Consider the following 18,050-nt stretch of genomic DNA (forward strand, 5'->3'; position numbering starts at 1 on the left):
CCTGGGCGGGAACCTTGTGGGGGAAAACTGTATAAAAGTCTGTTTCTTGTTCAATAAAGTTGAGTTCTACTTCACCCTCAATCTAGAATCCTGTCTCTTATTGGGGGAAGCTGCTACAAGGGATTGCTATGCTCTCCATACTCCCTTGAATAATCACTAAGATCTTGTAAGAGCTTGTGTAAGAGCTTGTTTCTGCTTCACTCTCTGGGAAAAGAGAGGTTCACCCACGGAAACCTGGAGCCTTGTCGTAGGTCCAGGGTGGATAGAAGACGGCGAGACACTAACCAAGCTGCGGCGGTTCGTGGGGTCTGAAGTGGTTACGGTGTCTGGTGGAGTGCTTGGAGCCCTCGGGAAGCACTAGGAGCATCAGTCAACGGAGGTGCCCGGTCAGGGTGCCAGTTGATCCGTTACAAGTGTATATAGGAGGACAGGAGAGTGTATATTATAGGAAGACCGGGGAGTGTATATTATAGAAGGACCAGGGTAGTGTATGTTGTAGGAACGGAGGACAGTAGAGTGTATTTTATAGGAGGACGGGAGAGTGTATTTTATAGGAGGACGGGAGAGTGTATGTTAATGGAGGACGGGAGAGTGTATGTTAATGGAGGACGGGAGAGTGTATATTATAGGATTACGGGAGTGTGTATATTATAGGAGGACAGGAGAGTGTATATTATAGGAAGACCGGGGGAGTGTATATTATAGAAGGACCAGGGTAGTGTGTTTTGTAGGAATGGAGGACGGGAGAGTGTAAATTATAGGAAAACGGGAGAGCGTATATTACAGGACGACAGGAGAGTGTATATTATAGGAGGATGGGAGAGTGCATATTATAGGAGGACAGGGGAGTTATTATTATAGGAGGACGGGGGGAGTGTATATTATAGGAGGATGGGGGGGGGGGGTGTATATTATAGGAGGGAGGGGAGTGTATATTATAGGAGGATGGGGGGGAGTGTATATTATAGGAGGGAGGGGAGTGTATATTATAAGAGGAGGGAGGGGAGTGTATATTATAGGAGAAAGGGGGGAGTGTATATTATAGGAAGATGGGGAGAGTGTATATTATAGGAGGATGGGGGGAGTGTATATTATAGGAGGATGGGGAGAGTGTATATTATAGGAGGATGGGGGGAGTGTATATTATAGGAGGATGGGGAGAGTGTATATTATAGGAGGATGGGGAGAGTGTATATTATAGGAGGATGGGGAGAGTGTATATTATAGGAGGATGGGGAGAGTGTATATTATAGGAGGATGGGGAGAGTGTATATTATAGGAGGATGGGGGGGGGGAGGATATTATAAGAGGAGGGAGGAGAGTGTATATTATAGGAGGATGGGGAGAGTGTATATTATAGGAGGATGGGGAGAGTGTATATTATAGGAGAATGGGGGGGGGGTATATTATAGGAGGATGGGGGGGGATATTATAAGAGGAGGGAGGAGAGTATATATTATAGGAGGATGGGGAGAGTGTATATTATAGGAGAATGGGGAGAGTGTATATTATAGGAGAATGGGGGGGGGGTATATTATAGGAGGATGGGGGGGGGGATATTATAAGAGGAGGGAGGAGAGTGTATATTATAGGAGGATGGGGAGAGTGTATATTATAGGAGGATGGGGGGGGGGGGGGAGATATATTATAGGAGGATGGGGGGAGTGTATATTATAAGAGGAGGGAGGAGAGTGTATATTATAGGAGGTTCGGGAGAGTGTATATTATAGGAGGATGGGGAGAGTGTATATTATAGGAGGATGGGGGGAGTGTATATTATAAGAGGAGGGAGGAGAGTGTATATTATAGGAGGATGGGGAGAGTGTATATTATAGGAGAATGGGGGGGGGGATATATTATAGGAGGATGGGGGGAGTGTATATTATAAGAGTAGGGAGGAGAGTGTATATTATAGGAGGATGGGGGGGATATATTATAGGAGGATGGGGAGAGTGGGGGGGGGGGGGGATATTATAGGAGGACAGGGGAGTGTGTATTATAAGAGGAGGGAGGGGAGTGTATATTATAGGAGGATGGGGGGATATATTATAGGAGGATGGGGGAGTGTATATTATAAGAGGAGGGAGGGGAGTGTATATTATAGGAGGATGGGGGGGATATATTATAGGAGGATGGGGAGAGTGTATATTATAGGAGGATGGGGAGAGTGTATATTATAGGAGGATGGGGGGGGGGATATTATAGGAGGATGGGGGGGATATTATAGGAGGATGGGGAGAGTGTATATTATAGGAGGATGGGGAGAGTGTATATTATAGGAGGATGGGGGGGGGATATTATAGGAGGATGGGGGGGATATATTATAGGAGGATGGGGAGAGTGTATATTATAGGAGGATGGGGGGGGGATATTATAGGAGGATGGGGGGGATATTATAGGAGGATGGGGGGGGGATATTATAGGAGGACAGGGGAGTGTGTATTATAGATGGAGGAGGGCCCGGTACAGCCTCGTCGTCCTGTCGGTGTGAGGAGACTGCTCGGGGTCGGTGTGAGGAGGGAGGGGAGGGGTTATTGCTCCTCGGTGTGTGTGGAGGGAGGGGGCGGAGTCAGTGTCGGTAAGGTGTGTCGCTGTGAGGAGCTCCGCTCACTCTGAGGTGAGAACACACCGGAGGAAGATCCGGAAAGTTTTGTGGAGTGCGGAGCAGAGCCGGGCCCAGGATGCTTGTGAAGGAGTACCGGATCTGTATGCCGCTATCAGTGGACGAGGTGAGCGCACCGACAACCTTCTTCCCGAGACCTGCAGTGTGTGAGAGACTGCGCTACGACCCGACCGGCTCTGCGTGTGTATGTGAGCCCTATTCATTGCCGTTATTGGGGTCCTCCGCTACCCCCAATTATATATATATGAAGACCTCTCTGTACACTGTCAGGGCTGTGTGTATGGATCTTCCATGCCTGCATAGGGGACGGGGATCTTCCATGTATTGTATATAGATAGCTCTTCCATGCCCTGCGTGTGGAGGGGATCTTCCATGCCTTGCATACGGGAAGGGGATCTTCCATGTATATAGGTGGATCTTCCATGCCTTGCATACAAGAAGGGGATCTTCCATGTATATAGGTGGATCTTCCATGCCTTGCATACGGGAAGGGGCTCTTCCATGCCTTGCATACAGGAAGAGTATCTTCCATGTATATAGGTGGATCTTCCATGCCTTGCATACGGGAAGGGGATCTTCCATGTATATAGGTGGATCTTCCATGCCTTGCATACGGGAAGGGGCTCTTCCGTGTACATAGGGAGATCTTCCATGCCTTTCATACAAGAAGGGGATCTTCCATGTATATAGGTGGATCTTCCATGCCTTGCATACAAGAAGGGGATCTTGCATGCAAGAAGGGGATCTTCCATGTATATAGGTGGATCTTCATGCCTTGCATGCAGGAAGGGGATCTTCCATGTATATAGGTGGATCTTCATGCCTTGCATGCAGGAAGGGGATCTTCCATGTATATAGGTGGATCTTCCATGCCTTGCATACAAGAAGGGGATCTTCCATGCCTTGCATACAGGAAGGGGATCTTCCATGTATATAGGGGGATCTTCCATGCCTTGCATACGGGAAGGGGACCTTCCATGTACATGGGGAGATCTTCCATGCCCTGTGTCATGGGGATGAGACGGGAGATCTTCCATGCCCTGCGTCATGGGGGGGGGGGGGGGGAGAATCTTGCATGCTCTGCGTCATTGGGGGGGAATCTTTCATTCTCTGCGTCATGGGGGGGTGGGGGAGAATCTTGCATGCTCTGCGTCATTGGGGGGGGGGGGGATCTTGCATGCTCTGCGTCATTGGGGGGGAATCTTTCATTCTCTGCGTCATTGGGGGGGGGGGGAATCTTGCATGCTCTGCGTCATTGGGGGGGGGGGGATCTTACGAGATATTTCACATCCTGCATCATGGTGGTGAATCTTCCATGCCCTGTGTGTCGGGGGGGGGGGGGGATCTTCCATGCTTTGCATAGGGGACTGGGATCTTCTATGTATTGTATTTTGATGGGTCTTCCATGCCCTACGTGTCGGGGGGGATCGTCAATGCTTTGCATAGGGGATGGGGACCTTCCATGGAGTGTATGTATGTAGATCGTCCATGACGCACGGCATGGAAGGAGACTGGGTATCTTCCATGCCTTGTGTGTAGGGGGAATCTTCCATGCCTTGTGTGTAGGGGGAATCTTCCATGTATTGTATATAGATGAATCTTCAGAAAAATCCACTTGAGTAGTCTGGGTCTGTGGGGGAGGTGACCCGGTTGGTGACATACAGGTGAGCGGGGTGGCTGTACCCAGTGATGGTTCTCTCCTCTCAGGTTCTTTCCAAAAAGAAGACCATGAGTACTTACCTCCGGAGATGTGAATTTCCTTGGGAAATTGCACACTGAGGTTCCACCTATCAACCGCTACGTCACTCCTGTGTGCTGGATTTAAAGCCTGACTCCGGGCACAAGAAAAAAAAAATACCCCTGCAGGCCCCCTCCCCCACACTTACTGCAAGGGTTAAAAGAAGTGTGAAATTTCAAAATCCCAAACCTGCATACTCGCCTAGGTGGGTGCAGCATCTGTCCCCTCTGTCTCTACACAGAGAACTCAGCAACCAAAGGCCGCTGATCGCTCAGTTCTCATTGAGTAATGACTGTCAGTGTCCCGACTGTCTGCCCCTCACCCGATCTTTGGAGGGGGGCAGCTGGTTCAGGCTCTCTGCGGTGCACTGAGAGGCTAAGCCAGCTACTGATCAGACATCTGTGTGGATCCCGACATTAAAGTCAGGATTCCTCCAGAGTCTGGACCGACTCTGTGACGACAGCCAAAAGCAGACTTTAGCCCGCTGCCGGCTGAATCTGGCTGACAAGAGTGCAGAATGAAGTACATTTTGTGACCCAAAGGAGAAGTAGGGTCAAAAAAGCTTCTTCTTTTAAATGCCTATTTTTCATGTGGATAGGCTGCTAACCAATGGGAAAAACGCACCTTAATGTGCATTACTGCAGTGCAGTTGGTTGAAGGAGCTCTTCGTCATGTCCATTTACATTTAAATCTACCTTTGAATGTGATGGTTTTCATCTATTTCCTTTTTTTACCTTTTAAAAACAGGGGTGGGGGGTGGGAATACAGCACCACACACTTCTGCCCGGTATCATAAGCCCCCAAAAAGCTTTCTATTAATGGAGGAGGAATGGATGAATGAAAGGATCTCCCCTGCACATTATTAGGAGATGTTGCATTGTGGGACAATAATAGTACAAGTTCTGTGAATGGTGGAAAGGCAGGTGAGCAGCACAAGTCCTTCACACTAAGCCGCTGCTGTTAACCCCTGGAACACCAGATGATTGCTGCTCTGTGCTGTAAAGGAAGGATTTTTTCATGAATTCATGGGTAACTTATGTTTGATGCTCTATCCCCCGCACTCCAGAATATAGTTGTTAAATTTCAGCTTGAATCCAAAAAGATGCAAGGGAAGAGATTAAATCTGCGATCACTATCCATAGGACTTGTGTGTGTTTTATAATCCGGCTAGACCTGGGTTTTACCATTTAATTAATAAAAATTAAATTTACTGGAAAATACGTACTTTGGTTCTAACATAAAGTTATTAAAAAAAATGTGTTTGTCCGTGTGAGATCTTCATTCCAACCTGACCTCAGCTTGAGGATAATGAGGCTGGCTGTACGCCTGGCAATCTGAACCCGGTCACCCAGCTTCCTTTTCCAAAAGCAGCCACATGGCTTAAGATAAGGAGCCACCAACAGCTCTGCTGAGACCTTGCAAAGAATGAAACGGTTGGTGATAGCTTACCTTGATCCATGTGTTTGCATTGGTGACACAATAGCTGGCATTGGCAGAATCAATTACATTTCTTGTGGTCCAGGAGATGGGATGTTGTAACTGGACCTTCTACTACCTATTGGTGAAGAGATGATCTGTAGGAGCCCTGGGTGCAATCAAGCTTTTATCCCCCATTGAGTAGACCCTTTGTATGCCGTGTTTTCTCGGTAAGGAGATGAATCACTTTTCTTTCCCAGACCAGAAGTGATCGCTGAGCCTGTATGTATACCTGAGCACTGTGTATTCCCGGTGATTGCACTTCAGGCGTTTATTTCCTGGGCTGGGCAGTTCTCCAGGAGCAAAAAACACGTGTTGTGTATTTACAGGCACTCCTATTGAAGTCTGTGGGCCTGAATACGCTAAAAAAAAAAGCGTACTTTTTTTTTTAAGTAGGACGACTGAGTGTACAAGTGTGAACAGGGACACCTAGAAAGAATGGGATTCTGCATGTTGACCATAGTCAGGGATAGGGAAACAAGCTGAAAAATGGTTCAGGGTGCATAGGGGCTGCGGGATTGCAGCGTTCTTCGCTAATTGTCTTCCAGGGCAGCATCTGAGAGATAGGCTCCTCCCACCTGAAACAGAAAACACAATAGTTCACCATTTATAAAAATGTCAGTCACCCCCGTGTGCCTCGGTTTGATTGTGTTTCCTCCGGATCCACAGGAGCTGCAGATGTTTATTTTTTCTCTAGTCGCTGTGCTAGTTGCGGTGGGAGACTCCTACAAGGGGACTATTCCAGCAATCTTAGATTTCTTACAGGAAGGAGCGGACAAGGGCATTTCCCATAACGCATTGAAGGTCCAAGTGGTGGCCCTGTCTTCCTGCCTAGATATCAGGCTGGCAGAAGACCACCTCATAAGAAGATTCTTCTCTCGTTAAAAAGAGCCAGACCCACGAAGTTCACCAGAACCCCCACATGTGACCTCTCCATGGTACTTAAAGGATTTCTCTCTACACCCTTTTGAACCAAGGGAAGATAAATACCTTACACTAAAAGCCGTAATCCTAGTGGTCCTTGGAGTCAGCGAAAAAATACAGGCTCTATCTATGATGGAACCCTATTGTCTGATTCAGATGGATAAATAATCCTCACCCCAGACCCAGCTTTTCTACCTTTAAGCCCCGTACACACGCGTCGAAAATTGGCAGGAAATTTTTGGCCAACGTCCGATCTGTTGATTTTCGGCTTGTTAGTATGATGCTTCCGACAACCAACTCCAGATTTTTTTCGGCCGAAAAGTCGGTGTGCAGACTATAAAATTTTTGTTGGCCCTCAACACAACGGCCGATTTTCGTGCAGTCAGTACAGATTTCGACAGGGAAAAATCTGATGAGCAAGACTGGGCATGCTCAGTAAAGATAAAACACACAGAAAACAAACCAACACATGACATCACTTCTGAAGTAGAATTTTGTTGGCCGAGAAAATTTTGTGTGCAGTCTAGGCACATTCCAACCAACTAAACACAACTCCGACAAAAGTCGGACGATCGGTCGGCCGATAATCGTTGCGTGTGTACGAGGCTTAAGTCTCTTCAATGTTCTACAGAACACAGGATGTGGTTATCCCCTCCCTTCCAGGTTGAATGGATAGCAATGTAAGAAAAATTCTAATAGCTTATTGTGAGAGTATGAAGGATTGGCGAAAATTGACCTTGGAAACAGACCTTGAAACATACAGTAGCAAGATGGATAAAGATTGCTATTCAGACAGCCTGCCAACCTTGCCCCACTGAGTGGAGTCAAAGCCCACTCGACAAGAGCTTTGGGATCCTCAAGCGCAGAAAGGGCCGGGGCAACACTGGAGCAGATCCGCAGGGCAGCGACATGGTCGAGCTTCAATACCTTTTGCAAGGTATTACCGCATCGACCAGCTGTCCATTTAGGACCAGACATTTGGTCACAAGGTGCTCCAGACTTTATCCCTTCCCTAGTAAGTTTTGCTTGATACATCCTCTCAGATGCTGCCCTGAAAGACGATTGGAGAAAACAGAGTTGGGTACCTGGTAACTCTTTTTGTAAGAAGTCTTCCAGGGCAGCACTCGTTCCTGTCCTAAACAATACAAAAGGGTTTTGTGGATTCATAAGCTTACTTGAGGGTTCCTTCGGTGCTTTAATATTACTGAGGCACACGGGTGTGACATTTTTATTAAGGTGAACTATGGTGTTTCCTGTTTAAGGTGGGAGGAGCCCCAGATGCTTCCCTGGAAGACTTCTTTGAAAGAAAGTTACCAAGTACCTAACTCTGTTTTTCCAGGATATCACAAATTCCCCTTTAACAAAAACAAAGCCTCGTAATGCTGAAAAGTGTTCATACTGTGTGCGCTAGTCTCCTGGCCCCATTATTGCTGAACCTCTCCTGCGCTACAAGTAGGCAAACTGGGATAGTCAGGAGCCCCTCACTTGCATTCTGTTTCCAGGTCTTTGAAGTATTAGTTAACATGGCAGCCAGACAACTAGCATTTTCTTAAAGTGGTAGTATACCCAATTTTTTTACTTTTACCTTCAGGTAAGCCTATAATAAGGCTTACCTGTAGGTATAATTCATATCTCCTAAACCTGCACAGTTTAGGAGATATTTGCCCTGCATTCAGCCGCTGACGCTAGCGGCGCATGCACTCTGAAGGTCCGGCGGAGTTCCTTTCCGGAAAGTGACTCCCACGCGCATGCGTGGGAGTGATGTCATCGCGGCTCCGGCCACTCACAGCGCAGGAGCCACCGAACCCGGAAGAGACGCCTAGGGAGCATGACAGCTCCCACAGCGGTGTCGGGGCTTCGTTTTAAGGTATTTCATAATGAGCTAGTATGCGATGCTTACTAGCTCATTATGCCTTTGTCTTGCAGGGTTTTTTTTTTTTTTTTTTTTTTCGGCAGCCTTTCAGTTTCTCTCATGGTGATTTTTTCATCAGCTTGAACAGCTTGTTAGTACTCCCCTCTCCCCAAACTGTCCGTATTACTCACCTATACCTGCACTCTGACTCCAAATAATAGCTGGCACTATCATCTCTCTAATCCTGTCTGTACCTGTCTCCAGAGGTATGCCGCTGCATGTTTCAAAGCTGCAGCAAAATAGTGCGTGCACATGAATCAGTACAGCAGCCATTCCTGTATGAGTAATGTGCTGGAGCGTCATTCAGGGCTGTCGTCTTATGAATTACTGCTGAAAAGAATTCAAATCCCACTTGGATGATGTACTGATATCAGCAGAACCAGCACCACTGAATGTTTTGTTGTTTAATACAAAGTCTACTGTGAATATATACAAATGATATCAAAGCAAGGTATATATAAAAGAGCAAATCTAAATGAATTACACACCCCCCCCCCCCCTCTGACCACTTTTTTAGGTACCCCTGTTCAATTCGTAATCCAAATTGCAATCACATGGCAGCAACTCCATGCATTTAAACATCTAGACGTGGTGAAGACAACTTGCTGAAGTTCAAATGGAGCATCAGAATGGGGACTTAAGCCCCGTACACACGTACCGATCGTCGGCGAACGATCGGCTGTCTTTTGTCCCCGGGCTGTCGGTGTCTGTTGAAAAGTGCAAAGACAGCACAAGAATTTTGTCCGCCGACTACAGCCGACTGCAGAAGTGATGTCATGTAATGGTTAACTTTCCCTGTGTTTTTTCTTTTCTGAGCATGCCCAGTCTTGCAAATCTGCGGTCTGTCGGCCGAATTCTGTACTGACTGGCGAAAAATCGGCCGCTCTGGTGTCGGCATACAAAAATTTTAATGCTTGCATGACAGATTCTTGTCGGCAGAATGTGCGCTGACGGCTGTCGGAGGCATCATACTAACAAGCGTACAATCGGCAGATCGGTCGTCGGCCGACGCTTGTCTGCCGACGATCGGTACGTGTGTACGGGCCTTTAAGTGACTTTGAACGTGACATAGTTGTTGGTGCCAGACAAGCTGGTCAGTTTTCAAAAACTGCTGATCTACTGGGATTTTCACACACAACCATCTCTCGAGTTTACAGAGCATGGCTTGAAAAAGAGAAAATATCCAGTGAGCAGCAGTTGTGTGGAGGAAAATGCCTTGTCACAGGAGATTGGGCAGACCAACAACAACCACTCGTTACAACCAAGGTATGCAGAAGACCATCTCTGAATGCGCAATACATCGAACATTGAAGCAGAAGACTACACTAGGTGCAACCCCTGTCAGCTAAGAACAGGAAACTTAGCCTCCACCTCGCACAGGCTCGCCAATATTTAGACAATAGAAGATTGCAAAAAATGTTGCATCGTCTTAGTCTGGATTTCAGCTGCAACATTCAGATGGTAGGATCAGAATTTGGCGTAAACAACATGAAAGCATGGATCCATCCTGACTTGTATCAACAGTTCAGGCTGATGGTGTAATGGTGTGGGTGATATTTTATTTGCACACTTTTGACCCCTTAGTACCAATTGAATATCATTTAAACACCACAGCCTACCTGAGTATTGTTGCTGACCATGTCCATCCCTTTATGACTACAGTGTATCCATTTTCTGATGTCTACTTCCAGCAGGATAATGCATCATGTCACAAAGCTCAAATCATCTCACCACTGGTTTCTTGAATATGACAACGAGGTCACTGTACTCAAATGGCCTTTGCAGTCACCCGATCTCAACCCAATAGAGCACCTTTGGAATGTGGTGGAATGGGAGATTCCCATCATGGATGTGCAGTCGACAAATCTGCAGCAACAACTGTGTGATGCTATCATGTCACTATGGACCAAAATCTCTGAGGAATGTTTCCAACGCCACAAAGAATTAAGACCGTTATAAAGGGAAAACTCCATACTAGCAAGGTGTACCTAATAAAGTGGCCCGTGAGTATGTATGAAATATAGATATTTAGATGTGTATATCCAGTACTTGTATAACGCCATCAATTTACACAGCACTAATAATAAATAAATAAATATATATATATATATATATATATATATATATATATATATATATATATATATATATATAGTCTACATTCATATCAGTCCCTGCCCTCAAGGAGCTTACAAAATAATGTCCCTAACTTATATATACCACTTATATGCCGCTGGCCGTCATGATGTCCTTAGGTTTCAGTGGAGATATCTGAATGATGCCAGCTATCTTTTTTTTTTTTTTTTTTTTTTTTTTTTCACTTTCTTTTTTTCCTGCTTTTTTTTCTTAATTGTTACAGGTGGCGGAGGCATTATGATGTCACATCCGGCCCCCGGCGGTTTTAAACACTACGGTGTTTTCGGCTGGAAATGCTGAGATCGTGTTGTGGTGTGTTAGCCTAGACCCCAGATCTCTCCTTAGAGAACCTGTCATGCCCCATTCCAAGGGATGTTTACATTCCATGTAATTGGAATAAAAGTGATCAAAAAAATAAAATTTAAAGGGAAAGTATTATAAATAAACGTTAAAGTACCCCCTGTAGCCTAAGACTTTTATGTACCGAAGTTTGGCACCATTCCAAGAGTGTGCACAATTTTAGAGCGTGACCTGTTTGGTATCCATTTACTTGGCGTAACATCTTTCACATTATACCAAAAAATCGGGCTAACATTACTGTCTTTTTTTTTTTTTTTTTTTTTTTTTTTATTCATGAATGTGTGTTTGTGTTTTTTCCCCAAAAAATCATGTTTGAAAAATTGCTGTACAAATATCGTGTGATCTAAAACTATGTCAATGACCGCCATTTTTTTTCCCTAAGGTCTCTGCTGAGAAAAAATGTGTGTGTATGTATGTGTGTGTGTGTGTGTGTGTGTGTGTGTGTATATATATATATATATATATATATATATATATATATATAGCTTTAAGTGGCCCAAAAGAGATGCCGGTACTCTATTATAGCCTATACATTTCCCACCCCCCCCCAATCCCACACCAGGGTCCCCACAGAGCACCCCCCTCTGGCCTGGGCTGGGACTCTGGGGCAGGGGGACTCACTGGTGGTGACTGGTCTGGCTCTGGAGTGGGAAATATTCTTGGGGGGGGGGGCGCAGATGTCCAAAATCAGCGTACTGGTACGCCAAGGCCCACGGAGAGGTGGCGGTATGCTCAAGAGCCATATTTGGAAGTGGCGGTACTGAGTACCAGTGCATACCGGCCCACTTAAAGCACTGTGTGTATATATTTATATGTGTGTGTGTGTGTGTGTGTGTATGTGTATGTGTGTATATATGTATGTGTGTGTGTGTGTATATATATGTGTATATGTATATGTATGTATGTATGTATGTATGTATGTGTGTATATATATATATATATATATATATATATGTATATATATATATATATGTATATGTGTGTGTGTGTTTGTTTGGGGGTTCTGAGTAATTTTCTAGCAAGAAATGATGATTTTTACAGGTAGGAGAGGAATGCCGTTTTTCACCCACTATGGAAGTGGTTAAAGACCGTTTTTAAAGGCAGCATGGCCCAATATCCAAATAACCAGCCCATAATATGTCCGATATCAGATGGTGACTAGGGTGCTCACTGTGAGCCCCATCCTGACATGACCCAGGTCATTGAGATAAATTCTCTGCTGACCATACAAACAAATGATATCAAATGGGTAATTGCTGTTAAGAATGGAGTGAAACCAAACTGCTGATATATTTCAGACGTCTGGCATAATCCAGAGATGTGAATGCAAGTAAAGGAAAGCTATAACCTAAGTTAGGCTGCACATAATAGAAGCAGAGTGGTGCAATGATTGGGTAGCTGAGAATGCTGAATGATCAGGGCTGTGCTGCTCATAGTCAGTGCTTACTGCACCAGGCCGGCCTATCATTCAGTATTTTCAGTTATGTAATGCTCTCATTGTGATGCATCTGCTATACAATACCTCTAGCAAATGTGGACAAATCCACTTGTACAGCAGCTGTATGAAGACCTGTTGAGCCTGCCGCATACAGGGAGAGAAGGTGTGTGTGGCTCATTGTCCGTTTTCAGCAATCATTCTCTAGGACAAGGTAGAGATTGAAAGTAAACACCGAACTAACTACTTGCTGTTGGCACAAACCCACATTTTTTTTTCCCCTTTGGCTTTTATAAAGCACCCATATGTTTATAATCTGGTTTGTTTCCAGGGTTTGTACACACATTTTCATTGTGTTGAATGACAATTTGAGTTGTGTAAACCCAAGAATACATGATGTAAAATCTGACCTCCATCAGGATACCTTGCAGCTGGTATAAACAACATGGATCTCTTGCACGCTTGTAGTAGCTCCTGTGCTCTCAAGCGCAAAATCGCCTGCGCATTCTTGCAATCGGGATGCCACATAGAGACGCCAACACAAGTGCATGGCTGGATGTAGCTGTGCTCATGTAAATGCTCATCGCTCCTGCATTAGAATTTACCCACCTATGCAAGTAAAGCGTATTTCTGCAGATCGTGGAACACTCGTGTTTGGGATGGGGGAGGGGGGGGTGGCCTGTAAAGGCATGCACAGGTAACCCCAACACAGAAGCAATCCGCGTTTACACCAGTATAGCTCTTCACCTGTGCTGCTGGCTGCAGATTTTATGCTTGAGGACACAGAAACCAAACATCCATGTGCACGATGCCTTAAGTTTAATCTGCATTTATTTTGCCTTTCCTTGTACTCCTGACTTCTTGCTCAACATTCTAAAATTACCTTTTTGAAAAAAACTTTTTTTCATGATGTATGTTATTTCAGATCCACCTCTGCACTTGGTCTCTGTGCTTCTCTATGCAATGCAGGCAAATCATGGCTGGTGGGAGCGGCTGCCGGAGTGCTGTACATAGCTCCCTGAAAACATGACCTAATCTTGCCTCGACACTTATATCAAGAGCCCTCACCCCAGATGCAAATGCCAAAATGCAGAGGTGAAGGGGTGTCAGTCTGAAGGAGTGTGCATTATAGGCAGGCTGCATTTGCCTTGGTGGTGTTTAAATGTTTAGCTTGGGGAAAAAAATACTGTCCTACTTATGTGTAATGGTTTTGCACAAAGCAGCCCCGATCCTCCTTTTCTTGGGTCCCCAACTGGCGCTCCGGTCTCCTCCCCCTTGACTAGTGCCCTTAACGGCAATCCTCTTGCTATGGGGGCACTGGTGTGTGCTCGCTCCTGAGCCCTGCTCTGTGTCCTTAAAACAGATTTGCAGCTCAGCCCCAGCCCCCCCGCTCTCTCCTCACTGTCTCACTGGCTGTGATTGACAGCAGTGGGAGCCAATGAGGAGAGGGAGTCCTGGGACAGCTGAGGCTCTCCTGCACATCGCTGGATCAAGAGGGAGCTCAGGTGATTATTGGGAGGAGCTGCACAGTTTTTTTACCTTCATGCATTGAATGCATGATGGAAAAAAAACGTTCAGCCTTTACAACCACTTTAATACCGTAGCACCTACATAGGATGCTGAGATTCCATGACTGAAAGAACTGCAATCCAGTGAATGAAAGGAGCAGGCCAGGGACAGGTTTGGGAGGAAAGAGCTAGATGATGCTGGAGATCCTGCAGCCAGTAAAATAAACTACTTGTATGCTGGGCTATATGTGGCACCTACGGCTACTCTGGCATAGGAAACTGAATTTTAAGCCCAGTATAATTTTAGCCTCTCCATTCCTGTGCAAGAGACCTCATGCACAGTGTGAGAAGCTCCCAGTGCACGGTGAGGTCAGAGGAAGCGATTTTCAGTACAGCTTCAGCAGCTATTAATTTGAAAACATCATATAATATTTTTTTCCTGTTTTTCCTAGTGTATGAAAGTGGTAACAGCTTAGTTTTAATAGAACAGGAATAGAGGGGAAATCTTCTCATGGTACCAGCAGTCTGTGAGGATTTCCCTTCAAATTGAGCATTTTTTTCTTCTGCATTCTGTTGTGTTTTTGGTACCGGAAGAGTGGGAAAATCTACCCAATTGAACACCGGGGGGGAAAAAAAACCTAAAAAGATAAGTGCTATACAGCACCCTCTTTCCTGCGCTCGGAACCTGGTCCTCAGGCTGCCTCAATCCCGGAACTCGTGCTGATAATAGGCATCCATGATGGCTAGGCTTTGCTGCCCCTTACGACCAGGGCGTTCGACCAAACACTGAAAATACAAAGCAAAGAAAAGGGCGCACCAGCCTAGGGCATTATCCTCAGCGAGTTTATTAAATGAAAAATTAAAATCAGCTACTCACAAACAATCGTGAAATTCAGGCACATCAATTCCATAAATCTGCCTCATGCCAGAGGATCAACGTCTTTACTGGAAGCAGAGGGCTGACGCGTTTCGAGGCTGTGCCTCTTCCTCAGAGGCTCTGAGGAAGAGGCACAGCCTCGAAACGCGTCAGCCCTCTGCTTCCAGTAAAGACGTTGATCCTCTGGCATGAGGCAGATTTATGGAATTGATGTGCCTGAATTTCACGATTGTTTGTGAGTAGCTGATTTTAATTTTTCATTTAATAAACTCGCTGAGGATAATGCGCTAGGCTGGTGCGCCCTTTTCTTTGCTTTGTATTTTCAGGGAAAAAAAACCTGACCAGGTTCCAATACTATCCAAAATTTTACGTTAATTAGAATTTTATATATTATTTCAGCTGTGTTGAGGCTTTTCACAGTGCATATGAATGGGACAGCAGCAGTCAGCTTGAAGCCTAAGGCCCCTTTTCACACCAACGATCCGATCAGATCCGCCTGTCAGTTTTTTTAGATGGATCTGATCGGATCCTCCATGCATCCCTATGGGTCAACGGAGACATGTCCGCCATCCGATCCAATCCTGTCCGTGAAATCTGTCCAATTCCCCCATGGAGAGCAGCGGGGCTCTGACACCTCCCTCTTCGCACAGAGCGGAGAGGGAGCTGTCTCCTGCTCAGCGGTGATCGGTCCCCCGCTGAGCAGCACGGAGTCTGCCAATGGAGGCGGACCGTGTGAAAGGACCCTAAGGCCCTTTTCACACTGGGGGACCATTAAGATCAGCCTGTCATTTTTTTGGGCGGATCTGAACGGACGCCCCATGCATCTCTATGGGGCATCGGATGTAAGCGGAGACATGTCCACTGACATCCAATCCGTCAAATCTGGACGTATGTAAAACCTATAGCCAGTGGCTATAGCTGCTAGCAATAATCACTGTGTTCTTCCAGCAGGGATGGCTTCCTATGCTTCCCCCGCACAGTAGGAGGGATTACCCACTAACCTGTGGTTGCAGGAAAGAAAATCACATAATCTATAGCCTGCCTTAAAGATCAGGGGTCATTCACATCTGGTGAGGGTCTTAGTATTCAAGCGCTGAGGGGTTGATTTACTAATTCTGGAGAGTGCACAATCTGGTGCAGATCTGCATAGAAACCAATTGGCTTCCAGGTTTTATTGTCAAAGCTTTATTGAACAATCTGAAGTTAGAAGTTGATTGGCTACTACGCACAGCTTCTCTAGATTTTGCTCTCCAGTTTTAGTAACTCAATCCCAGTATGTCATGAAGATGGTGCAGAGGGGCATTGGGATTGTATAGGGTTTGTAGCACTTGTATAAAAATTGTTTCCTTTTTATTTCTTTGTACTGAAGCACAGCTGCGGTGCTTAGAAAATCCCAATACCTGGAGCTTTCAGATGACTTCCGCTCCATTAGTGAATAGTGCATTCAGTATGCATTTTTCTGCATCTTGCTGTTCGGCACTCGTGGGTTCCATTGCAGTATGAGCAAGGCACAAGTGTTTTCGGTGTCCCCTCTGCAGACGCCTGCGATTTTCTAACATAGAAAAACACAGGTCTCTGTACAATTTTGATCAGACCTTTATGAAGCAAAGGCTAATCGGACACATAGCAGATGTGATTTGGGCATGCCAGGGATTCTCTTTTCTAGCGGAGTTGTTAGACTGATGAAGGAAGTTCTTCTATAATGATTCATCCCTTTGCGGACCTTTTTTTTTTCATTACCTTTTGGAACATTGCAAAAGCACGTGGCATTTTTCACGAAGCCTTTCTTCGAGGGTCACATAATGCCTTCATAGTATAAAGAGAAAGTATGTTTACATCTTAGCTCTATCTCGCAGTGCTGGAAACATTAACCAGCTGTCTATTGGTACTGCTATAATATTTTAGACACCCTGTTAATTGTCATCCAGGTTCAGCGCTCAAAGCTGGTTTATTGGTTACAAGATCTAAAACGATACAGGTTTACAAGAATTGAAGATAAAACAATTGACACCTTCAGTCTGTACTTTATAATTGAATGTAGCCTGGTGACTGTTGCCATTTACATGGTGCATAGAAACCGGAAACGCTATGGACAGTATTTATTTAGCTGGAAAAATAGGTGGTGACCTGTCATACAAGATGTACGTGGTTCAAAATCAAAGTATATGAAAGGGTTTTCTCCCAACTAGAATAGTATGGAAGACTTTATCTGTGCAAGAAAATCAATGAACACTCTTCCTCCTTTTTACCTACTGTACATTCTGTTGTGAAGCCACATCAATGTGTACACGTCACATGGCTCTGTTTTTTCTTTCTCATGTATCGCATCTAGGGCTGCAACTAACGATTATTTTCATAATCGATTAGTTGGCCGAATATTGTTTCGATTACAGAGGAAGTAAAGCTGCTTCCAACTTGTACTTCTTGGCCTATAAGCCTATGATAATGCTTACCTATAGGTACTGTAAATATCTCCTAAACGTGCACCGTTTAGGAGATTTTTACTTTGCATGCAGCTAGTGACATCACTGGCGCACCCGGTCTAAAGGAACGGCCACCCGTGCCGTCCCTTCAGAGCACTGTGCCATATACCTTGGATCTCTTGCGCTTTCGTGGGAGTGACATCGCAGCTCCGCCCAATCAGATGGCCAGAGGATGCGAACCCAGAAGGTAGACGGGTTAACATGTTGGCCGTGTAAGTGTTGTGCGGGCGACGCTGCAGGGGCTTCGTTTTAAGTTAAAGTATTTCATAATAAGCTAGTATGCAACGCACACTAGCTAATTCTACCTTTTTGCCTTTCAGGTTTTTTATTTATTTTTTTTTTTCCGGAGGTTTAAAAAAAAAAAAAAAAAAAAAAGTCAAGGTCCTCAGTAAGCAAACCAAGCCAGCAAGGGTTCAGCAATTAAGAGCCAAAAAGTCATGCAACGAGCACATTCTAGAATAAAGAAAAAAAATAAAATACTATTAAGGCAAATGACACAAAATTAGACCTAGACTTATAATTCTAGCATACTATCTGAATTTTTAAGAGCAGAAAGGGTGTGTTTCCTAGAGCAGCAC

General features: G+C 45.2%; 1 protein-coding gene across 1 annotated transcript in view; it reads left to right on the forward strand.

Moving 5' to 3' along the window:
• The first annotated feature begins 2,582 nt into the window (after nucleotides 1-2,582).
• Nucleotides 2,583-18,050, forward strand: part of LOC309568665 (cytoplasmic phosphatidylinositol transfer protein 1-like) — a 279,806-nt gene continuing 264,338 nt past the window's right edge. Inside the window, exon 1 of the mRNA XM_082274403.1 lies at nucleotides 2,583-2,729. Coding sequence (XP_082130529.1) covers nucleotides 2,682-2,729 — 48 coding nt within the window. The 5' untranslated portion in view covers nucleotides 2,583-2,681. The remainder of the gene's footprint in view (nucleotides 2,730-18,050) is intronic.

The sequence above is a fragment of the Pelophylax lessonae genome (assembly GCF_965119305.1).
Source record: "Pelophylax lessonae genome assembly, chromosome: 12".
In the NCBI taxonomy this organism is placed as follows: Eukaryota; Metazoa; Chordata; class Amphibia; order Anura; family Ranidae; genus Pelophylax; species Pelophylax lessonae.